General features: G+C 54.3%; 1 protein-coding gene across 3 annotated transcripts in view; it reads left to right on the top strand.

The window, feature by feature from the left end:
- The first annotated feature begins 14,394 nt into the window (after positions 1-14,394).
- The window catches only part of LOC147100951 (receptor tyrosine-protein kinase erbB-2-like), a 47,490-nt gene continuing 34,532 nt past the window's right edge, over positions 14,395-27,352 (top strand). The window contains exons 1-13 of one of the 3 annotated variants that reach the window (XM_085966056.1): positions 14,395-14,669; positions 14,972-15,123; positions 16,424-16,607; positions 17,678-17,815; positions 17,949-18,011; positions 18,497-18,615; positions 19,396-19,537; positions 19,694-19,810; positions 20,374-20,500; positions 21,464-21,537; positions 22,630-22,720; positions 23,013-23,212; positions 24,705-24,837. In XM_085966056.1, coding sequence (XP_085822182.1) covers positions 14,570-14,669; positions 14,972-15,123; positions 16,424-16,607; positions 17,678-17,815; positions 17,949-18,011; positions 18,497-18,615; positions 19,396-19,537; positions 19,694-19,810; positions 20,374-20,500; positions 21,464-21,537; positions 22,630-22,720; positions 23,013-23,212; positions 24,705-24,837 — 1,640 coding nt within the window. In that variant the 5' untranslated portion in view covers positions 14,395-14,569. The remainder of the gene's footprint in view (positions 14,670-14,971; positions 15,124-16,423; positions 16,608-17,677; positions 17,816-17,948; positions 18,012-18,496; positions 18,616-19,395; positions 19,538-19,693; positions 19,811-20,373; positions 20,501-21,463; positions 21,538-22,629; positions 22,721-23,012; positions 23,213-24,704; positions 24,838-27,352) is intronic. The other 2 variants (XM_085966055.1, XM_085966057.1) reach the window with 2 other exon arrangements.

A 27,352-nucleotide genomic window follows, 5' to 3' on the forward strand; every position in this document is an offset into this window, starting at 1 on the left:
GGGTTGGGCGGGGTAAAGACAATGGGGAGCGGGGGTTGGGCGGGGTAAAGACCCTGGGAGCGGGGGTTGGGCGGGGTAAAGACACTGGGGAGCGGGGTTGGGCGGGGTAAAGACACTGGGGAGCGGGGTTGGGCGGGGTAAAGACACTGGGGAGCGGGGGTTGGGCGGGGTAAAGACACTGGGAGCGGGGTTGGGCGGGGTAAAGACACTGGGGAGCGGGGGTTGGGCGGGGTAAAGACACTGGGGAGCGGGGGTTGGGCGGGGTAAAGACACTGGGAGCGGGGGTTGGGCGGGTAAAGACACTGGGAGCGGGGGTTGGGCGGGGTAAAGACACTGGGGAGCGGGGGTTGGGCGGGGTAAAGACACTGGGGAGCGGGGGGGGGGGTGGGGTTGGGCGGGGTAAAGACACTGGGGAGCGGGGGTTGGGCGGGGTAAAGACACTGGGGAGCGGGGGTTGGGCGGGGTAAAGAGATTGGGGAGCGGGGTTGGGCGGGGGTAAAGACACTGGGGAGCGGGGGTTGGGCGGGGTAAAGACACTGGGGAGCGGGGGTTGGGTGGGGTAAAGACACTGGGGAGCGGGGGTTGGGCGGGGTAAAGACACTGGGGAGCGGGGGTTGGGCGGGGTAAAGACACTGGGGAGCGAGGGTTGGGCGGGGTAAAGACACTGGGGAGCGGGGTTGGGCGGGGTAAAGACATTGGGGAGCGGGGGATGGGCGGGGTAAAGACACTGGGGAGCGGGGGTTAGGCGGGGTAAAGAGATTGGGAGCGGGGGTTGGGCGGGGTAAAGACACTGGGGAGCGGGGGTTGGGCGGGGTAAAGACACTGGGGAGCGGGGGTTGGGCGGGGTAAAGACACTGGGGAGCGGGGGTTGGGCGGGGTAAAGACACTGGGAGCGAGGGTTGGGCGGGGTAAAGACACTGGGGAGCGGGGGTTGGGCGGGGTAAAGACATTGGGGAGCGGGGTTGGGCGGGGTAAAGACACTGGGGAGCGGGGGTTGGGCGGGGTAAAGAGATTGGGGAGCGGGGGTTGGGCGGGGTAAAGACACTGGGGAGCGGGGGTTGGGCGGGGTAAAGACACTGGGGAGCGGGGGGTTGGGCGGGGTAAAGACACTGGGGAGCGGGGGTTGGGCGGGGTAAAGACACTGGGGAGCGGGGGTTGGGCGGGGTAAAGACACTGGGGAGCGGGGGTTGGGCGGGGTAAAGACACTGGGGAGCGGGGGTTGGGCGGGGTAAAGACACTGGGGGAGCGGGGGTTGGGCGGGGTAAAGACATTGGGGAGCGAGGGTTGGGCGGGGTAAAGACATTGGGGAGCGGGGTTTGGGCGGGGTAAAGACACTGGGGAGCGGGGTTGGGCGGGGTAAAGACACTGGGGAGCGGGGGTTGGGCGGGGTAAAGACACTGGGGAGCGGGGGTTGGGCGGGGTAAAGACACTGGGGAGCGGGGGTTGGGCGGGGTAAAGACACGGGAGCGTGGGTTGGGCGGGGTAAAGACACTGGGGAGCGGGGGTTGGGCGGGGTAAAGACATTGGGGAGCGGGGGTTGGGCGGGGTAAAGACACTGGGGAGCGGGGGTTGGGCGGGGTAAAGACATTGGGGAGCGGGGGTTGGGCGGGGTAAAGACACTGGGGAGCGGGGGTTGGGCGGGGTAAAGACACTGGGGAGCGGGGGTTGGGCGGGGTAAAGACATTGGGGAGCGGGGGTTGGGCGGGGTAAAGACACTGGGGAGCGGGGGTTGGGCGGGGTAAAGACACTGGGGAGCGAGGGTTGGGCGGGGTAAAGACATTGGGGAGCGGGGGTTGGGCAGGGTAAAGACATTGGGGAGCGGGGGTTGGGCGGGGTAAAGACACTGGGGAGCGGGGGTTGGGCGGGGTAAAGACACTGGGGAGCGGGGGTTGGGCGGGGTAAAGACACTGGGGAGCGGGGGTTGGGCGGGGTAAAGACACTGGGGAGCGGGGGTTGGGCGGGGTAAAGACACTGGGGAGCGAGGGTTGGGCGGGGTAAAGACACTGGGGAGCGGGGTTGGGCGGGGTAAAGACATTGGGGAGCGGGGGTTGGGCGGGGTAAAGACATTGGGGAGCGGGGGTTGGGCGGGGTAAAGACACTGGGGAGCGGGGGTTGGGCGGGGTAAAGACACTGGGGAGCGGGGGTTGGGCGGGGTAAAGACACTGGGGAGCGGGGGTTGGGCGGGGTAAAGACACTGGGGAGCGGGGGTTGGGCGGGGTAAAGACACTGGGGAGCGAGGGTTGGGCGGGGTAAAGACACTGGGGAGCGGGGGTTGGGCGGGGTAAAGACACTGGGGAGCGGGGGTTGGGCGGGGTAAAGACACTGGGGAGCGAGGGTTGGGCGGGGTAAAGACACTGGGGAGCGAGGGTTGGGCGGGGTAAAGACACTGGGGAGCGGGGGTTGGGCGGGGTAAAGACACTGGGGAGCGAGGGTTGGGCGGGGTAAAGACACTGGGGAGCGGGGGTTGGGCGGGGTAAAGACACTGGGGAGCGGGGGTTGTGCGGGGTAAAGACACTGGGGAGCGGGGGTTGGGCGGGGGTAAGGACACTGGGGAGCGGGGGTTGGGCGGGGTAAAGACACTGGGGAGCGGGGGTTGGGCGGGGTAAAGACACTGGGGAGCGGGGGTTGGGCGGGGTAAAGACACTGGGGAGCGGGGGTTGGGCGGGGTAAAGACATTGGGGAGCGGGGGTTGGGCGGGGTAAAGACAATGGGGAGCGGGGTTGGGCGGGGTAAAGACCCTGGGGAGCGGGGGTTGGGCGGGGTAAAGACACTGGGGAGCGGGGGTTGGGCGGGGTAAAGACACTGGGGAGCGGGGGTTGGGCGGGGTAAAGACACTGGGGAGCGGGGGTTGGGCGGGGTAAAGACACTGGGGAGCGAGGGTTGGGCGGGGTAAAGACACTGGGGAGCGGGGGTTGGGCGGGGTAAAGACACTGGGGAGCGGGGGTTGGGCGGGGTAAAGACACTGGGGAGCGGGGGTTGGGCGGGGTAAAGACACTGGGGAGCGGGGGTTGGGCGGGGTAAAGACACTGGGGAGCGGGGGTTGGGCGGGGTAAAGACACTGGGGAGCGGGGGTTGGGCGGGGTAAAGACACTGGGGAGCGGGGGTTGGGCGGGGTAAAGACACTGGGGAGCGGGGGTTGGGCGGGGTAAAGACACTGGGGAGCGGGGGTTGGGCGGGGTAAAGACACTGGGGAGCGGGGGTTGGGCGGGGTAAAGACACTGGGGAGCGGGGGTTGGGCGGGGTAAAGACACTGGGGAGCGGGGGTTGGGCGGGGTAAAGACACTGGGGAGCGGGGGTTGGGCGGGGTAAAGACATTGGGGAGCGGGGGTTGGGCGGGGTAAAGACAATGGGGAGCGGGGGTTGGGCGGGGTAAAGACACTGGGGAGCGGGTGTTGGGCGGGGTAAAGACACTGGGGAGCGAGGGTTGGGCGGGGTAAAGACACTGGGGAGCGGGGGTTGGGCGGGGTAAAGACACTGGGGAGCGGGGGTTGGGCGGGGTAAAGACACTGGGGAGCGGGGGTTGGGCGGGGTAAAGACACTGGGGAGCGGGGGTTGGGCGGGGTAAAGACATTGGGGAGCGGGGGTTGGGCGGGGTAAAGACACTGGGGAGCGAGGGTTGGGCGGGGTAAAGACACTGGGGAGCGGGGGTTGGGCGGGGTAAAGACACTGGGGAGCGAGGGTTGGGCGGGGTAAAGACACTGGGGAGCGAGGGTTGGGCGGGGTAAAGACACTGGGGAGCGGGGGTTGGGCGGGGTAAAGACACTGGGGAGCGGGGGTTGGGCGGGGTAAAGACACTGGGGAGCGGGGGTTGGGCGGGGTAAAGACACTGGGGAGCGGGGGTTGGGCGGGGTAAAGACACTGGGGAGCGGGGGTTGGGCGGGGTAAAGACACTGGGGAGCGAGGGTTGGGCGGGGTAAAGACACTGGGGAGCGGGGGTTGGGCGGGGTAAAGACACTGGGGAGCGGGGGTTGGGCGGGGTAAAGACACTGGGGAGCGGGGGTTGGGCGGGGTAAAGACACTGGGGAGCGGGGGTTGGGCGGGGTAAAGACACTGGGGAGCGGGGGTTGGGCGGGGTAAAGACACTGGGGAGCGAGTGTTGGGCGGGGTAAAGACACTGGGGAGCGGGGGTTGGGCGGGGTAAAGTCACTGGGGAGCGAGGGTTGGGCGGGGGCGATTCATGTTGCCAGGTGAAAACTCTGCTCCCCCTCCTTCGGTGCTCTCTCTGAAATCACCGGTGTTATCTCTGTCGCCATGGGAACCCAGGCCCACAGTTTGGTGGGGGTGTTGTACAATGATATCGCTGTTTGCAAGCCAGTTTTCGAGGAGTGCGGGTCTGGTGGTGTCAGTGATCCACCTCAGCCGACAGACCTTGGCACAAATCTCCCCTTTCCAGCACATTCCTAAGATACTCGACAGGCCTCTGTGATCAGAGCCGAGCTGTTACTGAGCTGAAGACCCCGGACGCAGACACTGCAAGCAGGGTGAACGGACTGTGATCAGGAGCCAGCACCCAGCGATTCCCCCTCACCCAGCGTACTGAGGTCAGTTGTGTGCTGGCTGACATCTACTAACTCAGCAGAGATCAAACATCAAATCTGCACGCTCCCCGGGGCTCAGTCCCACGCCGGGCGGTGCTCCCCGGGGCTCAGTCCCACACCAGGCGGTGCTCCCCGGGGCTCAGTCCCACACCAGGCGGTGCTCCCCGGGGCTCAGTCCCACACCGGGCGGTGCTCCCCGGGGCTCAGTCCCACACCGGGCGGTGCTCCCCGGGGCTCAGTCCCACGCCGGGCGGTGCTCCCCGGGGCTCAGTCCCACGCCGGGCGGTGCTCCCCGGGGCTCAGTCCCACGCCGGGCGGTGCTCCCCGGGGCTCAGTCCCACACCGGGCGGTGCTCCCCGGGGCTCAGTCCCACGCCGGGCGGTGCTCCCCGGGGCTCAGTCCCACGCCGGGCGGTGCTCCCCGGGGCTCAGTCCCACACCGGGCGGTGCTCCCCGGGGCTCAGTCCCACACCGGGCGGTGCTCCCCGAGGCCCAGTCCCACACCGGGCGGTGCTCCCCGGGGCTCAGTCCCACACCGGGCGGTGCTCCCCGGGGCTCAGTCCCACACCGGGCGGTGCTCCCCGGGGCTCAGTCCCACACCGGGCGGTGCTCCCCGGGGCTCAGTCCCACACCGGGCGGTGCTCCCCGGGTCTCAGTCCCACACCGGGCGGTGCTCCCCGGGTCTCAGTCCCACACCGGGCGGTGCCCCCCGGGGCTCAGTCCCACACCGGGCGGTGCTCCCCGGGGCTCAGTCCCACACCGGGCGGTGCTCCCCGGGGCTCAATCCCACACCGGGCGGTGCTCCCCGGGGCTCAGTCCCACACCGGGCGGTGCTCCCCGGGGCTCAGTCCCACACCGGGCGGTGCTCCCCGGGTCGCAGTCCCACACCGGGCGGTGCTCCCCGGGGCTCAGTCCCACACCGGGCGGTGCTCCCCGGGGCTCAGTCGCTCCCCGGGGCTCAGTCCCACACCAGGCGGTGCTCCCCGGGGCTCAGTCCCACACCAGGCGGTGCTCCCCGGGGCTCAGTCCCACACCGGGCGGTGCTCCCCGGGGCTCAGTCCCACACCGGGCGGTGCTCCCCGGGGCTCAGTCCCACACCGGGCGGTGCTCCCCGGGGCTCAGTCCCACACCGGGCGGTGCCCCCCGGGGCTCAGTCCCACACCAGGCGCTGCTCCCCTGCTCTGAACGCAGTGTGTAACACACTGGGATCGATTATCTCGGAGATACCCATACCCGAGCAGGACTCGGTTTGCTCGCCATGGATCCGGAGCTGCTTTAATCTCGGGCCGGGCAATGTCACCGGCACCTGTTGGCTTTCGATTGATGGTCACAGGTGAGTGCAGCTGTTACCGACTCTCCCAGCTCTGTAAAAAATCAAGCGTTTCCAGGCGGAGTGGAATTTCCCTTCATATTGCATTCACCCCATATATCCCACACCCACCCGTGTATGTGTAGAGCGAGCAGGGGGGGTCAGTCCCCCAAATATGTGGCTGTGAGGGGCTCCAAGTGGTGGAGGTAGGTGTCATCCTGCTGCATGATCTCCTGAACATTTGTATTAAACTAGTGAGAACTTCAGCATCTTCATGTTTAATTACAATGGTGGATATTTAATGTGTCAAATCAACCATTTCATATCCAGAGACTGCCTGCTGAATAAACAGTGACTATGTACAGTTACACAGTGAGTGACCCTTACCCTGAATAAACAGTGACTCTGTACAGTTACACAGTGAGTGACCCTTACCCTGAATAAACAGTGACTGTACAGTTACAGTGAGTGACCCTTACCCTGAATAAACAGTGACTCTGTACAGTTACACAGTGAGTGACCCTTACCCTGAACAAACAGTGACTCTACAGTTACACAGTGAGTGACCCTTACCCTGAATAAACAGTGACTCTGTACAGTTATGGTGTGGAGATGCCGGTGTTGGACTGGGGTGGACAAATGTAAGAAATCACACAACACCAGGTTAGAGTCCAACAGCTTTATTTGAAATCACAAGCTTTCGAACACAGGTAATCTTTCCTGACTGACCTGTTTGGATACCATTTACACCTTTGATTGCTGTGATTATCTCTCTGCCGAGGTGTGATAAATGGCAGTTAGAAAGATTACCTGTAAACATCTGACATTATTCTCTGACTATATAAGCTGTGTTTTTATGCATCTCTCCACTTCACCTGACGAAGGAGCAGCGCTCCGAAAGCTTGTGATTTCAAATAAAGCTGTTGGACTATAACCTGGTGTTGTGTGATTTCTTACATCTGTACAGTTACAGTGAGTGACCCTTACCCTGAATAAACAGTGAATATGTACAGTTACAGTGAGTGACCCTTTGAATAAACAGTGACTCTGTACAGTTAGTGAGTGACCCTTACCCTGAATAAACAGTGACTCTGTACAGTTACACAGTGAGTGACCCTTACCCTGAATAAACAGTGACTCTGTACAGTTACACAGTGAGTGACCCTTACCCTGAATACACAGTGACTCTGTACAGTTACACCGTGAGTGACTCTTACCCTGAATAAACAGTGACTCTGTACAGTTACACAGTGAGTGACCCTGACCCTGAATAAACAGTGACTCTGTACAGTTACAGTGAGTGACCCTTACCCTGAATAAACAGTGACTCTGTACAGTTACAGTGAGTGACCCTTACCCTGAATAAACAGTGACTCTGTACTGTTACACAGTGAGTGACCCTTACCCTGAATAAAGAGCGACTCTGTACAGTTACAGTGAGTGACCCTTACCCTGAATAAACAGTGATTCTGTACAGTTACACAGTGAGTGACCCTTACCCTGAATAAACAGTGACTCTGGACAGTTACATTAGTGACCCTTACCCTGAATAAACAGTGACTCTGTACAGTTACAGTGAGTGACCCTTACCCTGAATAAACAGTGACTCTGTACAGTTAGTGAGTGACCCTTACCCTGAATAAACAGTGACTCTGTACAGTTACACAGTGAGTGACCCTTACCCTGAATAAACAGTGACTCTGTACAGTTACAGTGAGTGACCCTTACCCTGAATAAACAGTGACTCTGTACAGTTACACAGTGAGTGACCCTTACCCTGAATAAACAGTGACTCTGTACAGTTACACAGTGAGTGACGCTTACCCTGAATAAACAGTGACTCTGTACAGTTACAGTGAGTGACCCTTACCCTGAATAAACAGTGACTCTGTACAGTTAGTGAGTGAACCTTACCCTGAATAAACAGTGACTCTGTACAGTTACAGTGAGTGACCCTTACCCTGAATAAACAGTGACTCTGTACAGTTACAGTGAGTGACCCTTACCCAGAATAAACAGTGACTCTGTACAGTTTCACAGTGAGTGACCCTTACCCTGAATAAACAGTGACTCTGTACAGTTACACAGCGAGTGACCCTTACCCTGAAGAAACAGTGACTCTGGACCGTTACACAGTGAGTGACCCTTACCCTGAATAAACAGTGACTCTGGACCGTTACACAGTGAGTGACCCTTACCCTGAATAAACAGTGACTCTGTACAGTTAGTGAGTGAACCTTACCCTGAATAAACAGTGACTCTGTACAGTTACACAGTGAGTGACCCTTACCCTGAATAAACAGTGACTCTGTACAGTTACACAGTGAGTGACCCTTACCCTGAATAAACAGTGACTCTGTACAGTTACACAGTGAGTGACCCTTACCCTGAATAAACAGTGACTCTGTACAGTTACACAGCGAGTGACCCTTACCCTGAATAAACAGTGACTCTGTACATTTACACCGTGAGTGACTCTTACCCTGAATAAACAGTGACTCTGTACAGTTACACCGTGAGTGACCCTTACCCTGAATAAACAGTGACTCTGTACAGTTACACAGTGAGTGACCCTTACCCTGAATAAACAGTGACTCTGTACAGTTACAGTGAGTGACCCTTACCCTGAATAAACAGTGACTCTGTACAGTTACACAGTGAGTGACCCTTACCCTGAATAAACAGTGACTCTGTACAGTTACACAGTGAGTGACCCTTACCCTGAATAAACAGTGACTCTGTACAGTTACACAGTGAGTGACCCTTACCCTGAATAAACAGTGACTCTGTACAGTTACACAGCGAGTGACCCTTACCCTGAATAAACAGTGACTCTGTACATTTACACCGTGAGTGACTCTTACCCTGAATAAACAGTGACTCTGTACAGTTACACCGTGAGTGACTCTTACCCTGAATAAACAGTGACTCTGTACAGTTACAGTGAGTGGCCCTTACCCTGAATAAACAGTGACTCTGTACAGTTACAGTGAGTGACCCTTACCCTGAATAAACAGTGACTCTGTACAGTTACAGTGAGTGACCCTTACCCTGAATAAACAGTGACTCTGTACAGTTACACAGTGAGTGACCCTTACCCTGAATAAACAGTGACTCTGTACAGTTACACCGTGAGTGACCCTTACCCTGAATAAACAGTGACTCTGTACAGTTACACAGTGAGTGACTCTTACCCTGAATAAACAGTGACTCTGTACAGTTACACAGCGAGTGACCCTGACCCTGAATAAACAGTGACTCTGTACAGTTACACAGCGAGTGACCCTTACCCTGAATAAACAGTGACTCTGTACAGTTACAGTGAGTGACCCTTGCCCTGAATAAACAGTGACTCTGTACAGTTACACAGTGAGTGACCCTTACCCTGAATAAACAGTGACTCTGTACAGTTACACAGTGAGTGACCCTTACCCTGAATAAACAGTGACTCTGTAGTTACACAGTGAGTGACCCTTACCCTGAATAAACAGTGACTCTGTACAGTTACACCGTGAGTGACTCTTACCCTGAATAAACAGTGACTCTGTACAGTTACACCGTGAGTGACTCTTACCCTGAATAAACAGTGACTCTGTACAGTTACAGTGAGTGACCCTTACCCTGAATAAACAGAGACTCTGTACAGTTACACCGTGAGTGACCCTTACCCTGAATAAACAGTGACTCTGTACAGTTACACAGTGAGTGACCCTTACCCTGAATAAACAGTGACTCTGTACAGTTACACAGTGAGTGACCCTTACCCTGAATAAACAGTGACTCTGTACAGTTACACCGTGAGTGACCCTTACCCTGAATAAACAGTGACTCTGTACAGTTACACAGTGAGTGACCCTTACCCTGAATAAACAGTGACTCTGTACAGTTACACAGTGAGCGGCCAAGTGGAAAAAGTGCTAGTAGGTGAGCACTTTGGTGATAGTGACCATAATATGGTAAGATTTAAGGTGGCCATGGAAAAGGACAGGGATGGGCCGGAAATAAAGGTTCTAAATTGGGGGAAGGCCGATTTTAATAGGATAAGGCAGGATCTGGCCAAAATGGACTGGGATCCGCTACTTGTAGGAAAATCCGCATCGGAGCAATGGGAGGCTTTCAGAAGGGAGATTGAGATCATACAATGGCAACATGTTCCCGTAAAGGTCAAGGGTGGTTCCAAAAACCACAGGGAACCTTGGATGTCAGGGGATATACGGGAATGGATTAGGAAAAAAAGGAGGGCTTTTGGTAGATACAAAAGGCTAAAGACGGAGGAAGCCCTAGAGGAGTACAAAAAGTGCAGGGGGATACTTAAAAAAGAAATTAGGAGATCAAGGAGGGGCCATGAAATAACACTGGCAAGCAAAATAAAGGAAAATCCGAAGATGTTTTATAAGTATATTAAGGGTAAGAGGATAACTAGGGAAAAAATAGGGCCCATTAGGGACAAAAGTGGCAATCTGTGTGTGGAGCCGGAAGATGTAGGAGGGGTTCTGAATGAATTTTTTGCGTCTGTTTTCACTATGGAGAAGGACGATGTAGACATAGAAATAGGGCGGGGGGACTGTGATATGCTCGAACATATTAACATCGAGCGGGGGGAGGTATTGGCGGTTTTAGCTGGCCTAAAAATGGATAAATCCCCAGGCCCGGATGAAATGTATCCCAGGCTGCTGTGTGAGGCAAAGGAGGAGATTGCGGGGGCTCTAACACATATATTCAGGACCTCTCTGGCCACAGGGGATGTGCCAGAGGACTGGAGAACCGCTAATGTAGTACCATTATTCAAGAAGGGTAGTAGGGAAAAACCGGGGAACTACAGGCCAGTGAGCCTAACATCAGTGGTAGGAAAATTATTGGAAAAAATCCTGAGGGACAAAATTTGTCTCCACTTGGAGAGGCAAGGATTAATCAGGGATAGTCAACATGGCTTTGTCAAGGGAAGATCATGTCTGACTAATTTGATTGAATTTTTTGAGGGGGTGACTAGGTGTGTGGATGAGGGTAACGCAGTGGATGTGGTATACATGGATTTCAGTAAGGCCTTCGATAAAGTCCCGCACAGGAGACTGGTCAAGAAGGTAAGAGCCCATGGAATCCAGGGTGCCTTGGCACATTGGATACAAAACTGGCTTAGTGGCAGAAGGCAGAGGGTGATGGTCGAAGGTTGTTTTTGTGACTGGAAGCCTGTGGCCAGTGGGGTACCACAGGGATCGGTGCTGGGTCCCTTGCTGTTTGTGGTCTACATTAATGACTTGGATATGAATGTAAAGGGTATGATCAGTAAGTTCGCGGATGATACAAAAATTGGTAGGGTGGTAAATAGCGAGGAGGGTAGCCTCAGTCTGCAGGACGATATAGATGGGTTGGTCAGATGGGCGGAACAGTGGCAAATGGAATTTAACCCGGAAAAGTGCGAGGTGATGCACTTTGGGGGGACTAACAAGGCAAAGGAATACACAATGAATGGAAAGACCCTAGGCAAGACGGAGGGTCAGAGGGATCTGGGTGTGCAAGTACACAGATCCCTGAAGGCGGCGGAACAGGTGGATAAGGTGGTAAAAAAGGCATATGGGATACTTGCCTTCATTAGCCGAGGCATTGAATATAAGAGCAAGGAGGTTATGATGGAGCTGTATAAAACACTGGTTAGGCCACAGCTGGAATATTGTGTGCAGTTCTGGTCGCCACACTACAGGAAGGATGTGATCGCGTTAGAGAGGGTGCAGAGGAGGTTCACCAGGATGTTACCAGGGCTGGAGCGCTTCAGCTATGAAGAGAGACTGGGCAGGTTGGGTTTGTTTTCCTTGGAGCTGAGGAGGCTGAGGGGGGACATGATTGAGGTGTACAAAATTATGAGGGGCATAGATAGGATGGATGCTGAGGAGCTTTTTCCCTTAGTAGAGGGGTCGATAACTAGGGGGCATAGATTCAAGGTAAAGGGCGGGAGGTTTAGAGGGGATTTGAGAAAGAACTTTTTCACCCAGAGGGTGGTTGGAGTCTGGAACTCTGCCTGAAAGGGTTGTGGAGGCAGAAACCCTCACAACATTTAAGAAGCATTTGGATGTGCACTTGAAATGCCATAGCATACAAGGCTACGGGCCAAATGCTGGAATATGGGATTAGATTAGACAGGGCTTGATGGCCGGCGCGGACGCGATGGGCCGAAGGGCCTCTATCCGTGCTGTATTACTCTATGACTCTATGACCCTTACCCAGAATAAACAGTGACTCTGTACAGTTACACAGTGAGTGACCCTTACCCTGAATAAACAGTGACTCTGTACAGTTACACCGTGAGTGACCCTTACCCTGAATAAACAGTGACTCTGTACAGTTACACAGTGAGTGACCCTTACCCTGAATAAACAGTGACTCTGTACAGTTACACCGTGAGTGACCCTTACCCTGAATAAACAGTGACTCTGTACAGTTACACAGTGAGTGACCCTTACCCTGAATAAACAGTGACTCTGTACAGTTACACAGTGAGTGACCCTTACCCTGAATAAACAGTGACTCTGTACAGTTACACAGTGAGTGACCCTTACCCTGAATAAACAGTGACTCTGTACAGTTACACAGTGAGTGACCCTTACCCTGAATAAACAATGACTCTGCACAGTTACACAGCGAGTGACCCTTACCCAGAGTAAACAGTGACTCTGTACAGTTTCACAGTGAGTGACCCTTACCCTGAATAGACAGTGACTCTGTACAGTTACAGTGAGTGACCCTTACCCTGAATAAACAGTGACTCTGTACAGTTTCACAGTGAGTGACCCTTACCCTGAATAAACAGTGACTCTGTACAGTTAGACAGTGAGTGACCCTTACCCTGAATAAACAGTGACTCTGTACAGTTACACAGTGAGTGACCCTTACCCTGAATAAACAGTGACTCTGTACAGTTACAGTGAGTGACCCTTACCCTGAATAAACAGTGACTCTGTACAGTTACACAGTGAATGACCCTTACCCTGAATAAACACTGACTCTGTACAGTTACACAGTGAGTGACCCTTACCCTGAATAAACAGTGACTCTGTACAGTTACACAGTGAGTGACCCTTACCCTGAATAAACAGTGACTCTGTACAGTTACACAGCGAGTGACCCTTACCCTGAATAAACAGTGACTCTGGACCGTTACACAGTGAGTGACCCTTACCCTGAATATACAGTTACACAGTAAGTGACCCTTACCCTGAATAAACAGTGACTCTGTACAGTTACACTGAGTGACCCTTACCCTGAATAAACAGTAACTCTGTACAGTTACAGTGAGTGACCCTTACCCTGAATAAACAGTGACTCTGTACAGTTACAGTGAGTGACCCTTACCCTGAATAAACAGTGACTCTGCACCGTTGCACAGTGAGTCAGCCTTCTCTTGCTGTAGTGGAATTTAGCATTCTGCTGTTTCTGCAGACTGGATGATATTTCTGTTGGTGTGTTTTGCTTCTTGTGGAAGTTGTGCAGTTCAGTGACTCACGTGTGTTGGTTTTAGACTCCTAATATTTACACCTCTGATGCCAGTTGTTGCGCAGGGCCGTGGGTGGAGAGCCCCCAGGAGATGGAGTGAGAACAGGGAGCCCAGATCTGAAAACTAAGTTAATGGATGAGAACTGGGGGAGTTAGTGCCCGGGGGTGGGGGGGGTGGTCGGATGGCAAGGGCCCCCAGGGAGGGGGGTGTCGGAAGGCGAGGGCCCTGGGGTGGGGGGGGGATGAAGAATCTTAAGGCGCGGGGGCCCGGGGCTCCATGGTGGGGGAGGAGTCTGAGGCAAGAGGCCCTGGGTTTGGGGGGGATGGGGTCAGAGGGTGCGGTGCCAGGTTCTGAGGTTGGGGCGTTACTGGGAACCAGTGAATGTTCCCAGGGAGCAGAGTTGATTTCTGGGACTGTCCATTATTTATTCAGGACGCTGTGTACCATCAGCAATAACTGAATTAGACGAACAGGAAGCCACAAGGGAAGCAGTTGGGGTTAAATTTGAGGTTGTGTCGCGGTTAATGTATAACATAATTGGCCGGGTTTCCTGGGAAGAGCAGAGGGCCGGGATTTCCAACTGGCACTTACTGTCAGCACAACATTCATCAACGTCTGGAGGAGCGCGCTATATCCTGGGTCGGGACACTGGCTCAACTCTTCCTGCACTGAGATGCTCATTCCCTTTCACTGGATCGTGAAACAATAGTTATTTATTGTTGGGTATAAATACCCCACACTTCTGCTCCTCCACCCACACCTGCCTCCCCTACTCGCCCTTCCTGTCACCCCCGCCCCCTCCTCACCATCTGCACACCCTCACTGTTGATCTGCTCATACCATCGCCATGCTCACCCAGCCCTGCCCTGCTCTCCCCCATTCCGGGGAGGGCCTGCACTGTCCTCGCGGGGTCACGGTGCGGAGCTGCCCCTGCCTGCGACAGCTGGTGTACTGGATTGAGCAGATGGGCTGTATTTATAGGACATGAGTGGGTGCCAGGTATCAGTGACAGCTCAGCGGAAGGAGACTCCGTGAGCCTTCCCCCTCACTCTATCCGTGTACAGGAAGTGGTAGCCCAGTTAGTCCATTAACAGCCCCATGTGCTGAGCGCTGCCTTCTGTCCCGGACTGACCTGCTGACTGAATCCGCCCCGGATATAGCAACAAGTTCTGGAAAGGAGCGAAGGATTGTCACTGCCTCGGGCTCTGCAGTCACTGTCCCCTCCGCAGGCTCCGCGATGTTTGGTCAGACTGTGGCTCCCTGGGCTGGTGCTGCCCCTCTGCCCGCACTGCTGCTGTGTGGAGTCCTCAGCTTAGCTCAGCTCTCCTTCCCTCAAGGTAAGTGAGCAGGCCCCACCCTCGCTGCTGCTCGAGTTCCAGATAAAAGGAAACCTTTTGTGGGAAACTGTTTGAGAGGCAACTTGTCGGCTGTGTGTAACGAGAGCTACAAATCCAAGGGGTCTCCGAGGGTCAAAACACGGCAATTAGAATCCACTTGGAAACGCATCTGATAGCAAGGGCTGTGTTACAGTGAGGGGTATGGGCTTTATCAGAGTGTTACAGTGTGGAGTATATCACTGTTCGTCTGGGGTATATTAGACACCATTACAGTTCACACCTGCCTTCTTTGTTTTTTTCAGTGTGTCCCGGGACAGACATGAAGCTGGAGCGGTCGTTCAGTTTAGAGAACCATTACTACACCCTGCGCAAACTGTACGAGAACTGCCGGGAGGTACAGGGCAACCTGGAGATCACTCACCTGACAGAGAACCTCGACCTCTCCTTCCTCCAGGTAACCATGGAATCTAGAGTGGGGGCAGTTTGCTCCTATGTGGAAAACTGATTTAACATTTCCCAAACCCCGGGTGCAGTACAGCAGTCCGTCTCCCTCTGGGAATTCCCTCTGTGCCCATTCCAGACCATGGATTTCATCCAGCTATTCGAACATGGACTAGCCTGACCCCATCACTGCCCAAGCATGCACTTTCCAGCCGCTGTCAATAGCCTGGCCCGAGCTGATTTATTTCCGGGGCACTGCGGCAATTTGTAGAACTTGTCCTGCGGACTAACTGAGAACAGCTAACTCAGCGCAGAATGGGCAGTGGAAGATGGTTCATTCCTGTAGGGCCCAGTCCCACACCGGGCGGTGCTCTCCTGCTCCCCGGGGCTCAGCCCCACACCGGGCGGTGCTCTCCCGCTCCCCGGGGCTCAGCCCCACACCGGGTGGTGCTCCCCGGGGCTCAGCCCCACACCGGGCGGTGCTCTCCCGCTCCCCGGGGCTCAGCCCCACACCGGGTGGTGCTCCCCGGGGCTCAGCCCCACACCGGGCGGTGCTCTCCCGCTCCCCGGGGCTCAGCCCCACACCGGGCGGTGCTCCCCGGGGCTCAGTCCCACACCAGGCGGTGCTCTCCCGCTCCCTGGGGCTCAATGTCACACCGGGCGGTGCTCTCCCGCTCCCTGGGGCCCAGCCCCACACCGGGCGGTGCTCCCCGGGGCCCAGCCCCACACCGGGCGGTGCTCCCCGGGGCCCAGCCCCACACCGGGCGGTGCTCCCCGGGGCCCAGCCCCACACCGGGCGGTGCTCCCCGGGGCCCAGCCCCACACCGGGCGGTGCTCCCCGGGGCCCAGTCCCACACCGGGTGGTGCTCTCCCGCTCCCCGGGGCTCAGCCCCACACCGGGCGGTGCTCCCCGGGGCTCAGCCCCACACCGGGCGGTGCTCCCCGGGGCCCAGCCCCACACCGGGCGGTGCTCCCCGGGGCCCAGTCCCACACCGGGCGGTGTGTTTAGTCCTTTCGTCAATAGTCCATCAAAGTGTCCAACACCAACCAACCAAATGCATGCGATTAGTGAAATGCCAGGGTCGAGGTGCGGTCCAGGCCCAGAATCAGCGGGAAGCTCTGGATCGTCTTCAGGAGCCTTGGCTGAGATGTGCGTCGAGCGAGGATGGGATCTGGAGCCTTCCTGCCCCCTCTCAGTGGCTGCCTGGCTAAGCTCACTGAATCGGCGGGCAGTCTGCATGTTGATGAACTCTCTACTTGTTCCATGTTCTGAGCCTGGGATTTATGGGTCTTGTTGATTTTTTTTTGCCTAGAATATTCAGGAGGTCCAAGGTTATGTTTTAATTGCGCACAATGAGGTAGATTACATCCCCCTGGAAAATCTCCGCATCATCCGAGGAAGCCAGTTGTACGAGGGCCGCTCTGCACTGGCCGTCCTGTCCAACTTTAACCCCGCTGGCGCTGGTCTCCGAGAGCTTCGGATGAGGAATCTGACAGGTCAGACTCTTTTCGCATTCCACCCTCTTGTTTCTCGGTCTCACCGGTTCTATAAACCAATCCCGTCTGTCCTGGTTCTTGGATTGATTCCGATTTGGGACCACTAACAGGAATGCTGACTGATAGCATTCCTGTACTTCCCAAATAACCCAACAGCAGATCCTGAACCCTCTGCTGTTTGCGCCAATTATGCTCAGGACCAACCTATCCCGGGAATTTCCTGAATTCTCCTTTACCCGCTGCAGCATGTTGGAGAAAATCCCAGATGGAACTTTGGGCTGTGATTTGGATCTGGATTTGTTTCCCTCAGTCGGGAATTCTGATTCCGATTCCACCTAGCTGTAGTTTATTTTCACAGGCGCTGCTTCACCTGCGATTAAAAATAAATCTGGAGTTGCTCTTCCGGCAGCCAGACTTGGACAAATCCAACTGGATCGTGCTGGCAGGAATTCCGAAATCCCAGAGTGTGTATTTGTTATGAAACCCAGGTGAAGCATCGAGAGCAGATTGCAAGGGACCAGCAAGGTGAAAGGAGGCAAAGATATCAGAAGCCGTGATTAGATTGTGCGAAACTTGGGTTCTGAAAGCCTGCAGATTGCAGGAGGAAGGAGAGGTGTGAGGGGTGCCACAGTTTTGCGATGTTGGGAGTGAGTGAGGTTGCGAGGGGTGTCTCGGGTACATTCTTATAACAGAGCTGAGCTGGATGGGGTCGGAGAATCAACGCATCAGTATTGTTCCCACCTCAAACCCACGCTCCCTCTGATTTCAGTGCTCAGAGGATGCAGAGAGGTGTGTGTAGGGCAGGGATTTGTAATGTACAAGGAGCTGAAGTTCCGAGAGTGTTGGCAGTGGGTGTGTAAGGTGATTCAGATGCTCTTATCACTGAGGTTTATAGTGCTCGCGGTCAGATTATGCAGGGTCTGTACAACGACTGATTTTGCTGAGTGTAGTGACTGGTGTTTGACGTGTCCTCGCGGTTCAATCCTGCCCTTGCATTGTGCTGAACATTCCGGCACCCAGCGAGCGGGAGGGCTGTGGAACCATTAATAATGTAAACGTGTGTTTAACAGAAATCCTGATTGGGAATATTCGGATCAGCGATAACCCCCGGCTCTGTTACCAAGAGACAATCCAATGGGACGACATTCAGGACAAGAACAACAGGTTTCCTTTGGTGGGGCAAGTGGACACGTACCGGACAGTGCAGTGTGAGTACATCCTTGGTGAATGGGGAGGGAGTTAACACCTCGCCAGCACGGCCGGGTGGTGTTGGGCTGTTACTGAGGGGTATGGGCGCTGTGTCTATCATGCTGTTTTAATGCTGTCTCTCTCTCCCCTCAGGTGGTAGCTGCACCTGTGAGTCAGGATCGTGCTGGGGCTCAGGCCTCGAGTATTGCCAGACACGTGAGTGATCACCCAATGATTGATTTATATCAACCCACCATCTGTGTACAAACCACGCCAGTCCTATCTGTTCTAATTCTAGCGAATTTTTGTAAATGTGCATCATTGGGCTTAGTCGCAGCATCAGAGACACCGACTTCAATAGTTTGGCTGCTTCATATAGGAGGGACAGTGAGGGCTGCTGCACCAGGGCAGTGTACAGCAGGGCAGTGGGGTACATTCTGTGCCAGTGATTCCCTGAGTGCTCCCACTCCGAGCTTCCCTGCCTGAAGGGAAGGACAGCGAGAGTGCAAGTGACCTCATGCCGACCTTCTCCCAGAGGTTATTAACCCTGAGCTCCTGGGTGGAGAATGACGTTCATCCCAGGTTCCAGCCGTGAGGTCTTTGGTTTGCACACCTTGGTTTGCAAAGTTTATTTTGAATATGATGTTTGTACGCTTTAGCACACTTTGTGCCCTTGAACACTTTATTTTGTTGTGTTTCAGTGACTCGGACGATCTGTGCCCACGAGTGCCTGACTCGCTGTAAAGGACAACACCCGACCGATTGCTGCCACAGCCAGTGTGCTGCGGGCTGCACCGGCCCCAAGGACACCGACTGTCTGGTACGTACACACCCAGAGACCACGCTGTACACAGTGGATAGATTTCGTCAGAAGTCCAGACTCATTCAGAGGAGAGTTGTGTTGTTTACGTATCTTCACACTCTTCCCTGGGAAGCAGTGGAAGGATCCACGGGCTGATTAACAGTCTGACAGGCCGCGACGTGAACGCTCCTTCCGTGGGCCGTGACCATCTTTCTCCCAGCCTTAGTCCTGTACGGCGGGAGGGGTTTACGGGCTCGCAGAACCCACACGATGAGGGGGGTGGGGGGGACGCCAGGATCCCGCTGGATGTCAATCCAGAATTCAGAGCCGGAGCTCCGGGGCCGCCCGGGAGCTCCCGCCTGGCCGGGGCCGCCCGGGAGCTCCCGCCTGGCCGGGGCCGCCCGGGAGCTCCCGCCTGGCCGGGGCCGCCCGGGAGCTCCCGCCTGGCCGGGGCCGCCCGGGAGCTCCCGCCTGGCCGGGGCCGCCCGGGAGCTCCCGCCTGGCCGGGGCCGCCCGGGAGCTCCCGCCTGGCCGGGGCCACCCGGGAGCTCCAGGCGGCCCGGGGCCGCCCGGAGCGGGGTTTGAACTCTGGACTATCTGACCCAGAGGCGAGATTGGAAAGTCTGAGCCACAGGCTCACCTCGGAGAGGTGGATGAGGTAAAGAAATGAGTGGAATTTTCTAGATACCTCCAGCCTCTTTGACCCTGCGACCCTGCCCTGGGTGTTTTGGGCAACGCCGTATCCCTGGTTAAGGTCCTCTTGTTGTGTGTCCAATGTTCCTCTGCCTTCGCTTCCAGGCCTGTCACCATTTCAGCAATGCTGGAACGTGTCGTGGGGACTGTCCACCGCTCAACGTCTACAATGCTCAAGCCTATCAGATGGAGCCCAATCCCGAGGGAACGTACATCTTTGGAGCCAGCTGTGTCAAAAAGTGTCCGTGTAAGAGCCTGCTGTTACTCTCTGGGAATTTCCATGTTTTTAATTCCTTCTTTATTCCTCTGTAAATTTATCTTTAACCCTGTTGTAATATATCTTCTCTCCCCCCTCCCTCTCTCTCTTCCCACCTTTCTCCTCCTCCCATGTTAAATTTCACAGATAATTATTTAGCCACTAACGTGGGCTCGTGCACTCTGAACTGTCCAAACGGCACCAAGGAAGTGATCGAGAGGGACCAGCAGAAATGTGAGAAGTGCAGTGCCCCATGTCCCAAAGGTCAGTGCCGATTCGGGAGAGGGCTGGGGCAGTGGCCCCTGCAGAGGGTTGCTGGGGACTCTGAGGGATGTGGGGGGCGGCTGTCCTAAAGATTCATCAAAGAGAACGTCCCGCTGAGCAAGGGGGATTGCTGGGGACCCGTGATTCCCCCCCGGGGGCAGTGACTGGATAAAATGGGCCCAGTTTTAGTGCCTGTCCAGTTTGACTGGCGAGGATGGGCACAGGTTCGTGCACACTGCTTGTTCCTGATCCGAGGTGTGACGGGGGCTGGATTCTACCCTGCAGGCAGAGAGCAGAGTCAGACTGGGGCTGGGCGCCTCCATCTCCCTGGTGACTTAGTCGAGAGGCTCTGGGAAGGGAGAAAGAAAACCTGATTTCTGTTCAGTTTCCCCCATTGGCCGGTTCTGTATGGGAACCAGTCTCACCGGGCGTGTGAACACGGCCTCCGTCGACTCGATGAATTAAATTTTCTGCACACGGAAGCCGATATAATCTGTATGTTTGAGGTTGTTTGGTGCTGGCTGCCTCACCACGTGTGCCTCACTAACTGGTCTGTCTTGCAGTGTGTAACGGTTTGGGTGTGAACAGCCTGAAGGGTGTGCGGGCCGTGAACTCCAACAACATCGATTCCTTCGCCGGCTGCACCAAGATCTTCGGGAGCTTGGTGTTTCTGCCCGAGACCTTCACTGGGTGAGTACTGACCGCTGTCGGACCTGATCGCCTGCTCGAATTCCACTCCCCAACTCTGCGTGTCCACTCGCTCGCTCCAATAATGAGCTGCTCAGAATCGCACTCCGTCTCCAGGGTAGATTTTCCGAGACCTTGCACGGTTTGAGCTAACGTCAGCGTGCGTCAGAAAATCATGGCTTGCTGTGTTATTTTCCAGTGCACAAGGTATTGTGCCTTGTATGAGGGGCATCTGACAATCTAGCCTTTAGTCTCCTCCCAGCGTTGTGGCCTCACACAACTTAGACCCACAGTATCCTCTCAGGTGGGTGACCAGGTGCTGCAGTGAGTCAGACATCATCCTTCAGTTCTGGCTCCTGGCTTCAAGTCCAGCCGACACAGAGGTGACAAGGGTCTCTCTGGCTGTATGGGAACGATTCTAAGTCTACAACCCCATCTGACCACCAGCTCACCCCTGAGAGACGTGTCCAACACTGTCTGGTCCTAGATTCAGCACTCGCTGACTCCTTTACCGATCAGAAGGTAAGGAGTTTTGAGACTGTGACTAAGGGGCGTACAGGGTAAGTGAGGGAGCTCCACCTGTGATTTGCCAGCTTGAGGCTGGGTAATGCTGATTCTGTCAGTCCTTCTTGCGTACGTCCCACCACACGAGCACACCTCACTGAAGCATTGCGCCATGCAGTGTGCATCCAGTGAGGCCCCCAGGGTCCCACTCTGATCTCCGTACAGTGAAGACTCCTGGAATGCACCTGTTTGTGGCCGTAGGGTGAGGCTGCGATGCCCCTCACAGTCCAATATCCTGCTGACACCCACTATTAGACTGGCTTGTCAAAAATGGCACCTTGCAGGAAAGACGTGGGCAGAGGGGGAAACCACAGAGAGGGCAAGATGTGGAAGTTTAAATGTTGGTGCAATGGAGCTAGGCACTTTCCTAGTGGTCTGAGTATTTACTGTTTGCCCTTTCAGTGACCCAGCTACGAAGACCCGGCCCCTGGATCCAAGGAAGCTGCAGGTCTTCGCTCCTTTGACGGAGATCACTGGTACGGACTCTCCGCCTGGCTCTCGAGTCTCAGTCCGGTTGTTGTAACCAGCCCCATCTTTAACCGCGAGTTCTCACTCCTCTAGTCAAATGCAATAGGATCATTGAAGTTTGAACACAGAAGGAGGCCATTCAGCTCATCATCCCTGTGCTGGAGCTAACTCCGCACCAGAGCTATCTGCTCTCTAATCCCCTTTCCCTGCTCTGTCTCCAAACCCTTCAATATTTTGCCGAGAGTTTCTCTAATTCCCCCTGAAAGGCTGTTACTGATTCAGAGACGCAGCCCCGAATGCGTTCCATATTCTAATAACTCCCCTTTCATAGAATGATACAGCACCGAAGGAGGACATTCGACCCATCGTGCCTGTATTGGCCCTGTGAAAGAGCTATCAAATAGTCCCACTCTTTCCCCACGGCCCTGCAAATCTTTCCACTTCAAGTATTTCTCCAATTCCCTTATGAAAGTTACTATTGAATCTGCTTCCACCGCCCTTTCAGGCAGCGCGTTCCAGATCACAACAACTCGCTGTGTTAAAAAAAAAAGTTTCCTCATCTCGCCTCTGGTTCTTTTGCCAATCGCCTTAAATCTGCGTCCTCTGGTTAACGACCCTTCTGCCACTGGAAACAGTTTCTCTTCATGATTATCAAACCTCCTCTTAACCTTCTCTGCTCTAAGGAGAACAATCCCAGCTTCTCCAATCTCTCCATGTAACAGAAGTCCCTCATCCCTGGTACCATTCTAGTAAATCTCCTCTGCATCCTCTCCAAGGCCTTGACATCCTTCCTAAAGTGTGGTGCCCAGAACTGGCCACAATACTCCAGCTGGGGCCCCTCGTGCTAACCCCGAGTCCATCCCCTTGTTACCATTTCACCCACCAGTGGAAATGATCTTTCACTATTTACCTTCTCAAACCCCAGAATACTCCGATTAGATCTCCCCTAACTGTCTCTACCCCAGTGAATAAAACCCCTGGTACCAGCCCACCTGCAACCGTGCTTTTACAGATCTGTGTAGCTACCCCCGCCCCTCTCCTGGCCTTGTGCATGTGCACTGTCACTGACGTGCTTTAATCCAATTGTTCTGGCTTTGCAGGGTATTTATATATCGAGGCCTGGCCACAGAATTTCACTGACCTGCAAGTATTTGAGAATCTTGCTGTCATCCGAGGACGTGTGTTATACAGGTGAGATTCACTTGCACTAATCGCTGCACTTGCACTAATCACTACAGTAGCACTAATCACTGCATTTGCACTAATCACTACACTTGCACTAATCATTGCACTTGCACTGCTATACTTATTATTACTGCATTTACACTTACACTGGAGAAAGACAGTTGTAAATTCCCGTGTTTTAACAACTCAAGGAAGCAATCGAGACACAGTTTGTAAATTGGCTTTGATTTTTGTCTTTGCCTTTGTCTTTGTCTCTGTCTCTATCTCTGATTTTGATTCCCTCCCTCTCTGGTTACAGTGGTGCTTATGCATTGTTAGTGCAGAATCTCCAGATACAATTCCTCGGATTTCGGTCTCTGAAAGAAATTAGTAATGGGCTGGTGTTCATTCACCAGAACCCTAACCTCTGCTACGTCAACACCGTTCCCTGGAGCCAGCTGTTTAAGGAGGATCGTCAGGAGGCGTTGATAACGGCCAACAAACCACAGGACGTCTGCGGTAAGTAGGATCGGTGACTGGGACAAGCGAGCCAATCAGATTCCAACAAGAGAGTCTGGTAAACTTAGTAAAACAAATCAAAACAAGTGAGACGCTCGATTAGATTTTCTATTCAATTTAAAAATAAATTGTGTTTATTGAGCAACAGAATGCCGAGCGTATAAAGGGTCATCCCATATCCGCAAACGCAGCTGACGTAATATCAAAGCTGACTGAAATATCCAATCATTCAGTAACCATAGAAACGCAGGCCAGTGTGAATCCCTTAATGCTAATGCTCAGCTTTGGTTTTGTCTGTTTATTCAGTAATAGTGAATGTGTTGGCTATGGAGCCCAGCAGGGACAGTGTTGTCTGTGTGATCCACATATGTAAAAGCTCAAAATGGCCATTCACTTCCATCTGGTACTGTACACCCCATGTGTGTCTCAGTGTCAGCTCCTGTACGGCCCGTGTGTGTCTCAGTGTCAGCTCCTGTACGGCCCGTGTGTGCCTCAGTGTCAGCTCCTGTACGGCCCGTGTGTGCCTCAGTGTTAGCTCCTGTACGGCCCGTGTGTGTCTCAGTGTCAGCTCCTGTACGGCCCGTGTATGCCTCAGTGTCAGCTCCTGTACGGCCCATGTGTATCTCAGTGTCAGCTCCTGTACGGCCCATGTGTGTCTGTGTTAGCTCCTGTACGGCCCATGTGTGCCTCAGTGTCAGCTCCTGTACGGCCCGTGTGTGCCTCAGTGTCAGCTCCTGTACGGCCCGTGTGTGCCTCAGTGTCAGCTCCTGTACGGCCCGTGTGTGCCTCAGTGTCAGCTCCTGTACGGCCCGTGTGTGCCTCATGTCAGCTCCTGTACGGCCCGTGTGTGTCTCAGTGTCAGCTCCTGTACGGCCCGTGTGTGTCTCAGTGTCAGCTCCTGTACGGCCCGTGTGTGCCTCAGTGTCAGCTCCTGTACGGCCCGTGTGTGCCTCAGTGTCAGCTCCTGTACGGCCCGTGTGTGCCTCATGTCAGCTCCTGTACGGCCCGTGTGTGCCTCAGTGTCAGCTCCTGTACGGCCCGTGTGTGTCTCAGTGTCAGCTCCTGTACGGCCCGTGTGTGTCTCAGTGTCAGCTCCTGTACGGCCCGTGTGTGTCTCAGTGTCAGCTCCTGTACGGCCCGTGTGTGTCTCAGTGTCAGCTCCTGTACGGCCCGTGTGTGTCTCAGTGTCAGCTCCTGTACGGCCCGTGTGTGTCTCAGTGTCAGCTCCTGTACGGCCCGTGTGTGCCTCAGTGTCAGCTCCTGTATGGCCCATGTGTGCCTCAGTGTTAGCTCCTGTACATGTACAGCACACAGTGGGTAAAAGGGAACGATTCACTCCCGTCTGGAACTGTATGGCTTGTGTATGTCCCAGTGTCAGTGGAGTTGTGAAAAACCTGGAGCGTTCCTTAAACTCTTGCTCACTCACCTGGTCACAATTGAAGGTCCTGTGTCCCGATTTTTTTTCCTCTGACTCCTTTCCTCTTCCTTGCAGATGCTGAGGGGAGTACCTGCTACAGCCTGTGCACCAACAGCAGCTGCTGGGGCCCTGGACCAACACAATGCCTCTCCTGCAGAAGGTTCTTCCGTGGCCAGGAGTGTGTGGAATCGTGCAACTTGTATGAGGGGTAGGAATGCATTAACAAAATGAGATGAGGGGGTGGGGGGGCACACGGGGCATAGCGGTGTAGTAGTATAGGGGTGCTCGGGGAGAGGAGTATCCCGAGAGAGGTGCCTAGGCTTGTTTCTAAATCATTGCTGTTATAAATCTCATCATTCATCAAGAAACTACTCGTGAAATAACGCTGGACGGCCAGCTGGTGGCGCCGTCCAAGGAGTATAAATACTCGGGCGTGGGCCCAACTTTCCAGGGACATTTTGTAAGACAAGGTACTAGTGAAGTACAACTAGACCGCCATGTTCTGAAACAAGTTGATTAAAGCCTTGCTTTATGCTCAAACCAAGTGTGTAGTGAGTTTTATTATGTCAATTTAATCAACTTAATATCGACTCCACGTTTTGGGTGATTCGGGAACAGCCAGCTACGACTCGAACCGTAGAAGGGAACTCGGACAAGTAATCGATCCATCATGGAGAAACTACTCAGCCCCGCCCGTCTCGACCTGGACCCAAATTCACTTACAGCCGCTAACGTATGGAAACACTGGTATTGTACCTTTAGCAACTTCCTTGAGTTTGGTGAGAATGTTCCTAACAAGTTACGAATGCTTGCTAATTATGTATCCCCTCATCTGTTTGATTATATCGAAGACTGTGTAGACTATGACGCCGCTATCCAAATACTACAGCTATATGTCAAGTCCCCAAATGAAATTTTTGCTTGGCATCTACTGGCCACAACTCGACAACAACCCGGGGAATCACTTGACGAATTCCTTCAGAAACTTCGCAGGCTCAGCAAGGATTGTAATCTTAAAGCTGTTACAGCTGAGCAGTACCAGGAGGAGTTAATTCGTGATTCCTTTATTAATGGGATTGCGTCTCTCTTCATACGTCAGCGTCTGTTGGAGAATAAAACCCTCAAGTTACAGGCTGCCTATGACCAGGCATGTTCTCTGGACTTAGCAAAGAGGAATGCAGATACTTATCTTTCACCACGTGCACGGGCTGCTGCTATCACTTTTAGTGACTCTTTCGATAGGCCTCGGGCGGAAGCCCTCACGGATAACGACTCCAACTCGGCTGATGACAACCCTACCCTAGAAACCTACACTGATGACGACCCCGCCCTAGTGGCATCTTGGCAATCTGGAAGGAAGTGTTTCTTCTGTGGAGGTGCGTTCCATTATAGCAAATTTTGTCCTGCTCGTAACGCGACCTGCAATCATCGCAGCAAGAAAGGTCACTTTTCTAAGGTATGCCAGTCAAGAGCCGCTGTTAGTAAGAAAGGCCACTTTTCTAAGGTATACCGGTCGAGAGCTCCTGTTAGTTTTGCAGCTACTATCTATAAAACTGCTCCTCCCCCAAGAGCCATTACTAAGGTTACAGCTGCAATCTATAAAACTGCTCCTCCCCCAAGAACCACTACTACGGTTACAGCTGTCGAGGGTAAAACTGCCCCTCCTCCATCACAGCTGTTTTTCCCCAAAGTCTGTTCCATGCAGCCACGAAGGTTTTGGTAAATGGACACATTTTGAGTGCACGAATCGACTCATGCAGCTCTGACAGCTTCATTAGTGAGCGGGCTGTCAGTAAGTTAAAACTGCGTATTTATCCCTTGGACAGGGAAATTGCAATGGCTCTGATGACACTGACCGCCAATTCTTCCGGCTTTTGTCTTGTCGACCTTATTCTCAATGGCCGCACTTATTTCTCCACCCGGCTCGGGGTGCTCAAGAACCTATGCAGTGATGTGCTCCTGGGACAGGATTTCCAGAAACAACACAAAAGACTCACTTTCGAGTTTGGAGGGTCAAAGCCGGAACTTACTATTTCCAAAGTACCGTTTTGTGCGCTTTCAGCAGCTTCGCTCGACGAGCCCTCCTTGTTTGCCAATCTTTCCCCCTGATGTAAGCCCATAGTCACTAAATCACGACGTTTCAGCCAAGATGATCGATCCTTTATCGAGGCAGAAATCGCTCACCTTCTAGCTGATGGTATCATTGAGCCATGTTCATCTTCCTGGCGGGCTCAAGTCGTCGTCGTTAAAAATCCTCTGAAGCAACACAAGAAACGCCTTTGCATCGATTACTCGCAAACTATTAACCAGTGTACCGACCTAGATGCCTACCCACTACCACGCATCGATGACATGGTAAGTAACCTTGCCAACTACAAGGTATTTTCAACTTTTGATTTAAAGAGCGCATATCATCAAGTACCGTTAAAGGACTCGGACAAGAAGTGTACGGCCTTTGAGGCCAATGGTTGGCTTTACCAGTTTTGTCGCCTTCCATTTGGGGTCACCAATGGGGTGGCCGTCTTTCAGCGGGCAATGGATAGCCTAGTCAAACAGGAGAACTTAACGGACACTTTTCCACATCTGGATAATATCACCATTGCTGGTCGTGACCAGAAGGAGCATGATGCCAACCTCCAGAAATTTTTTGACGTTCTCTGTCGTCGCAACTTAACCTTAAGTGAGTCCAAATCTGTGAAATCAGTGCCATCAGTCAACATCCT

The sequence above is a fragment of the Somniosus microcephalus genome, chromosome 24 (assembly GCF_052327205.1).
Source record: "Somniosus microcephalus isolate GS21.2 chromosome 24, FLI_Smic_1.0, whole genome shotgun sequence".
Taxonomy (NCBI): domain Eukaryota; kingdom Metazoa; phylum Chordata; class Chondrichthyes; order Squaliformes; family Somniosidae; genus Somniosus; species Somniosus microcephalus.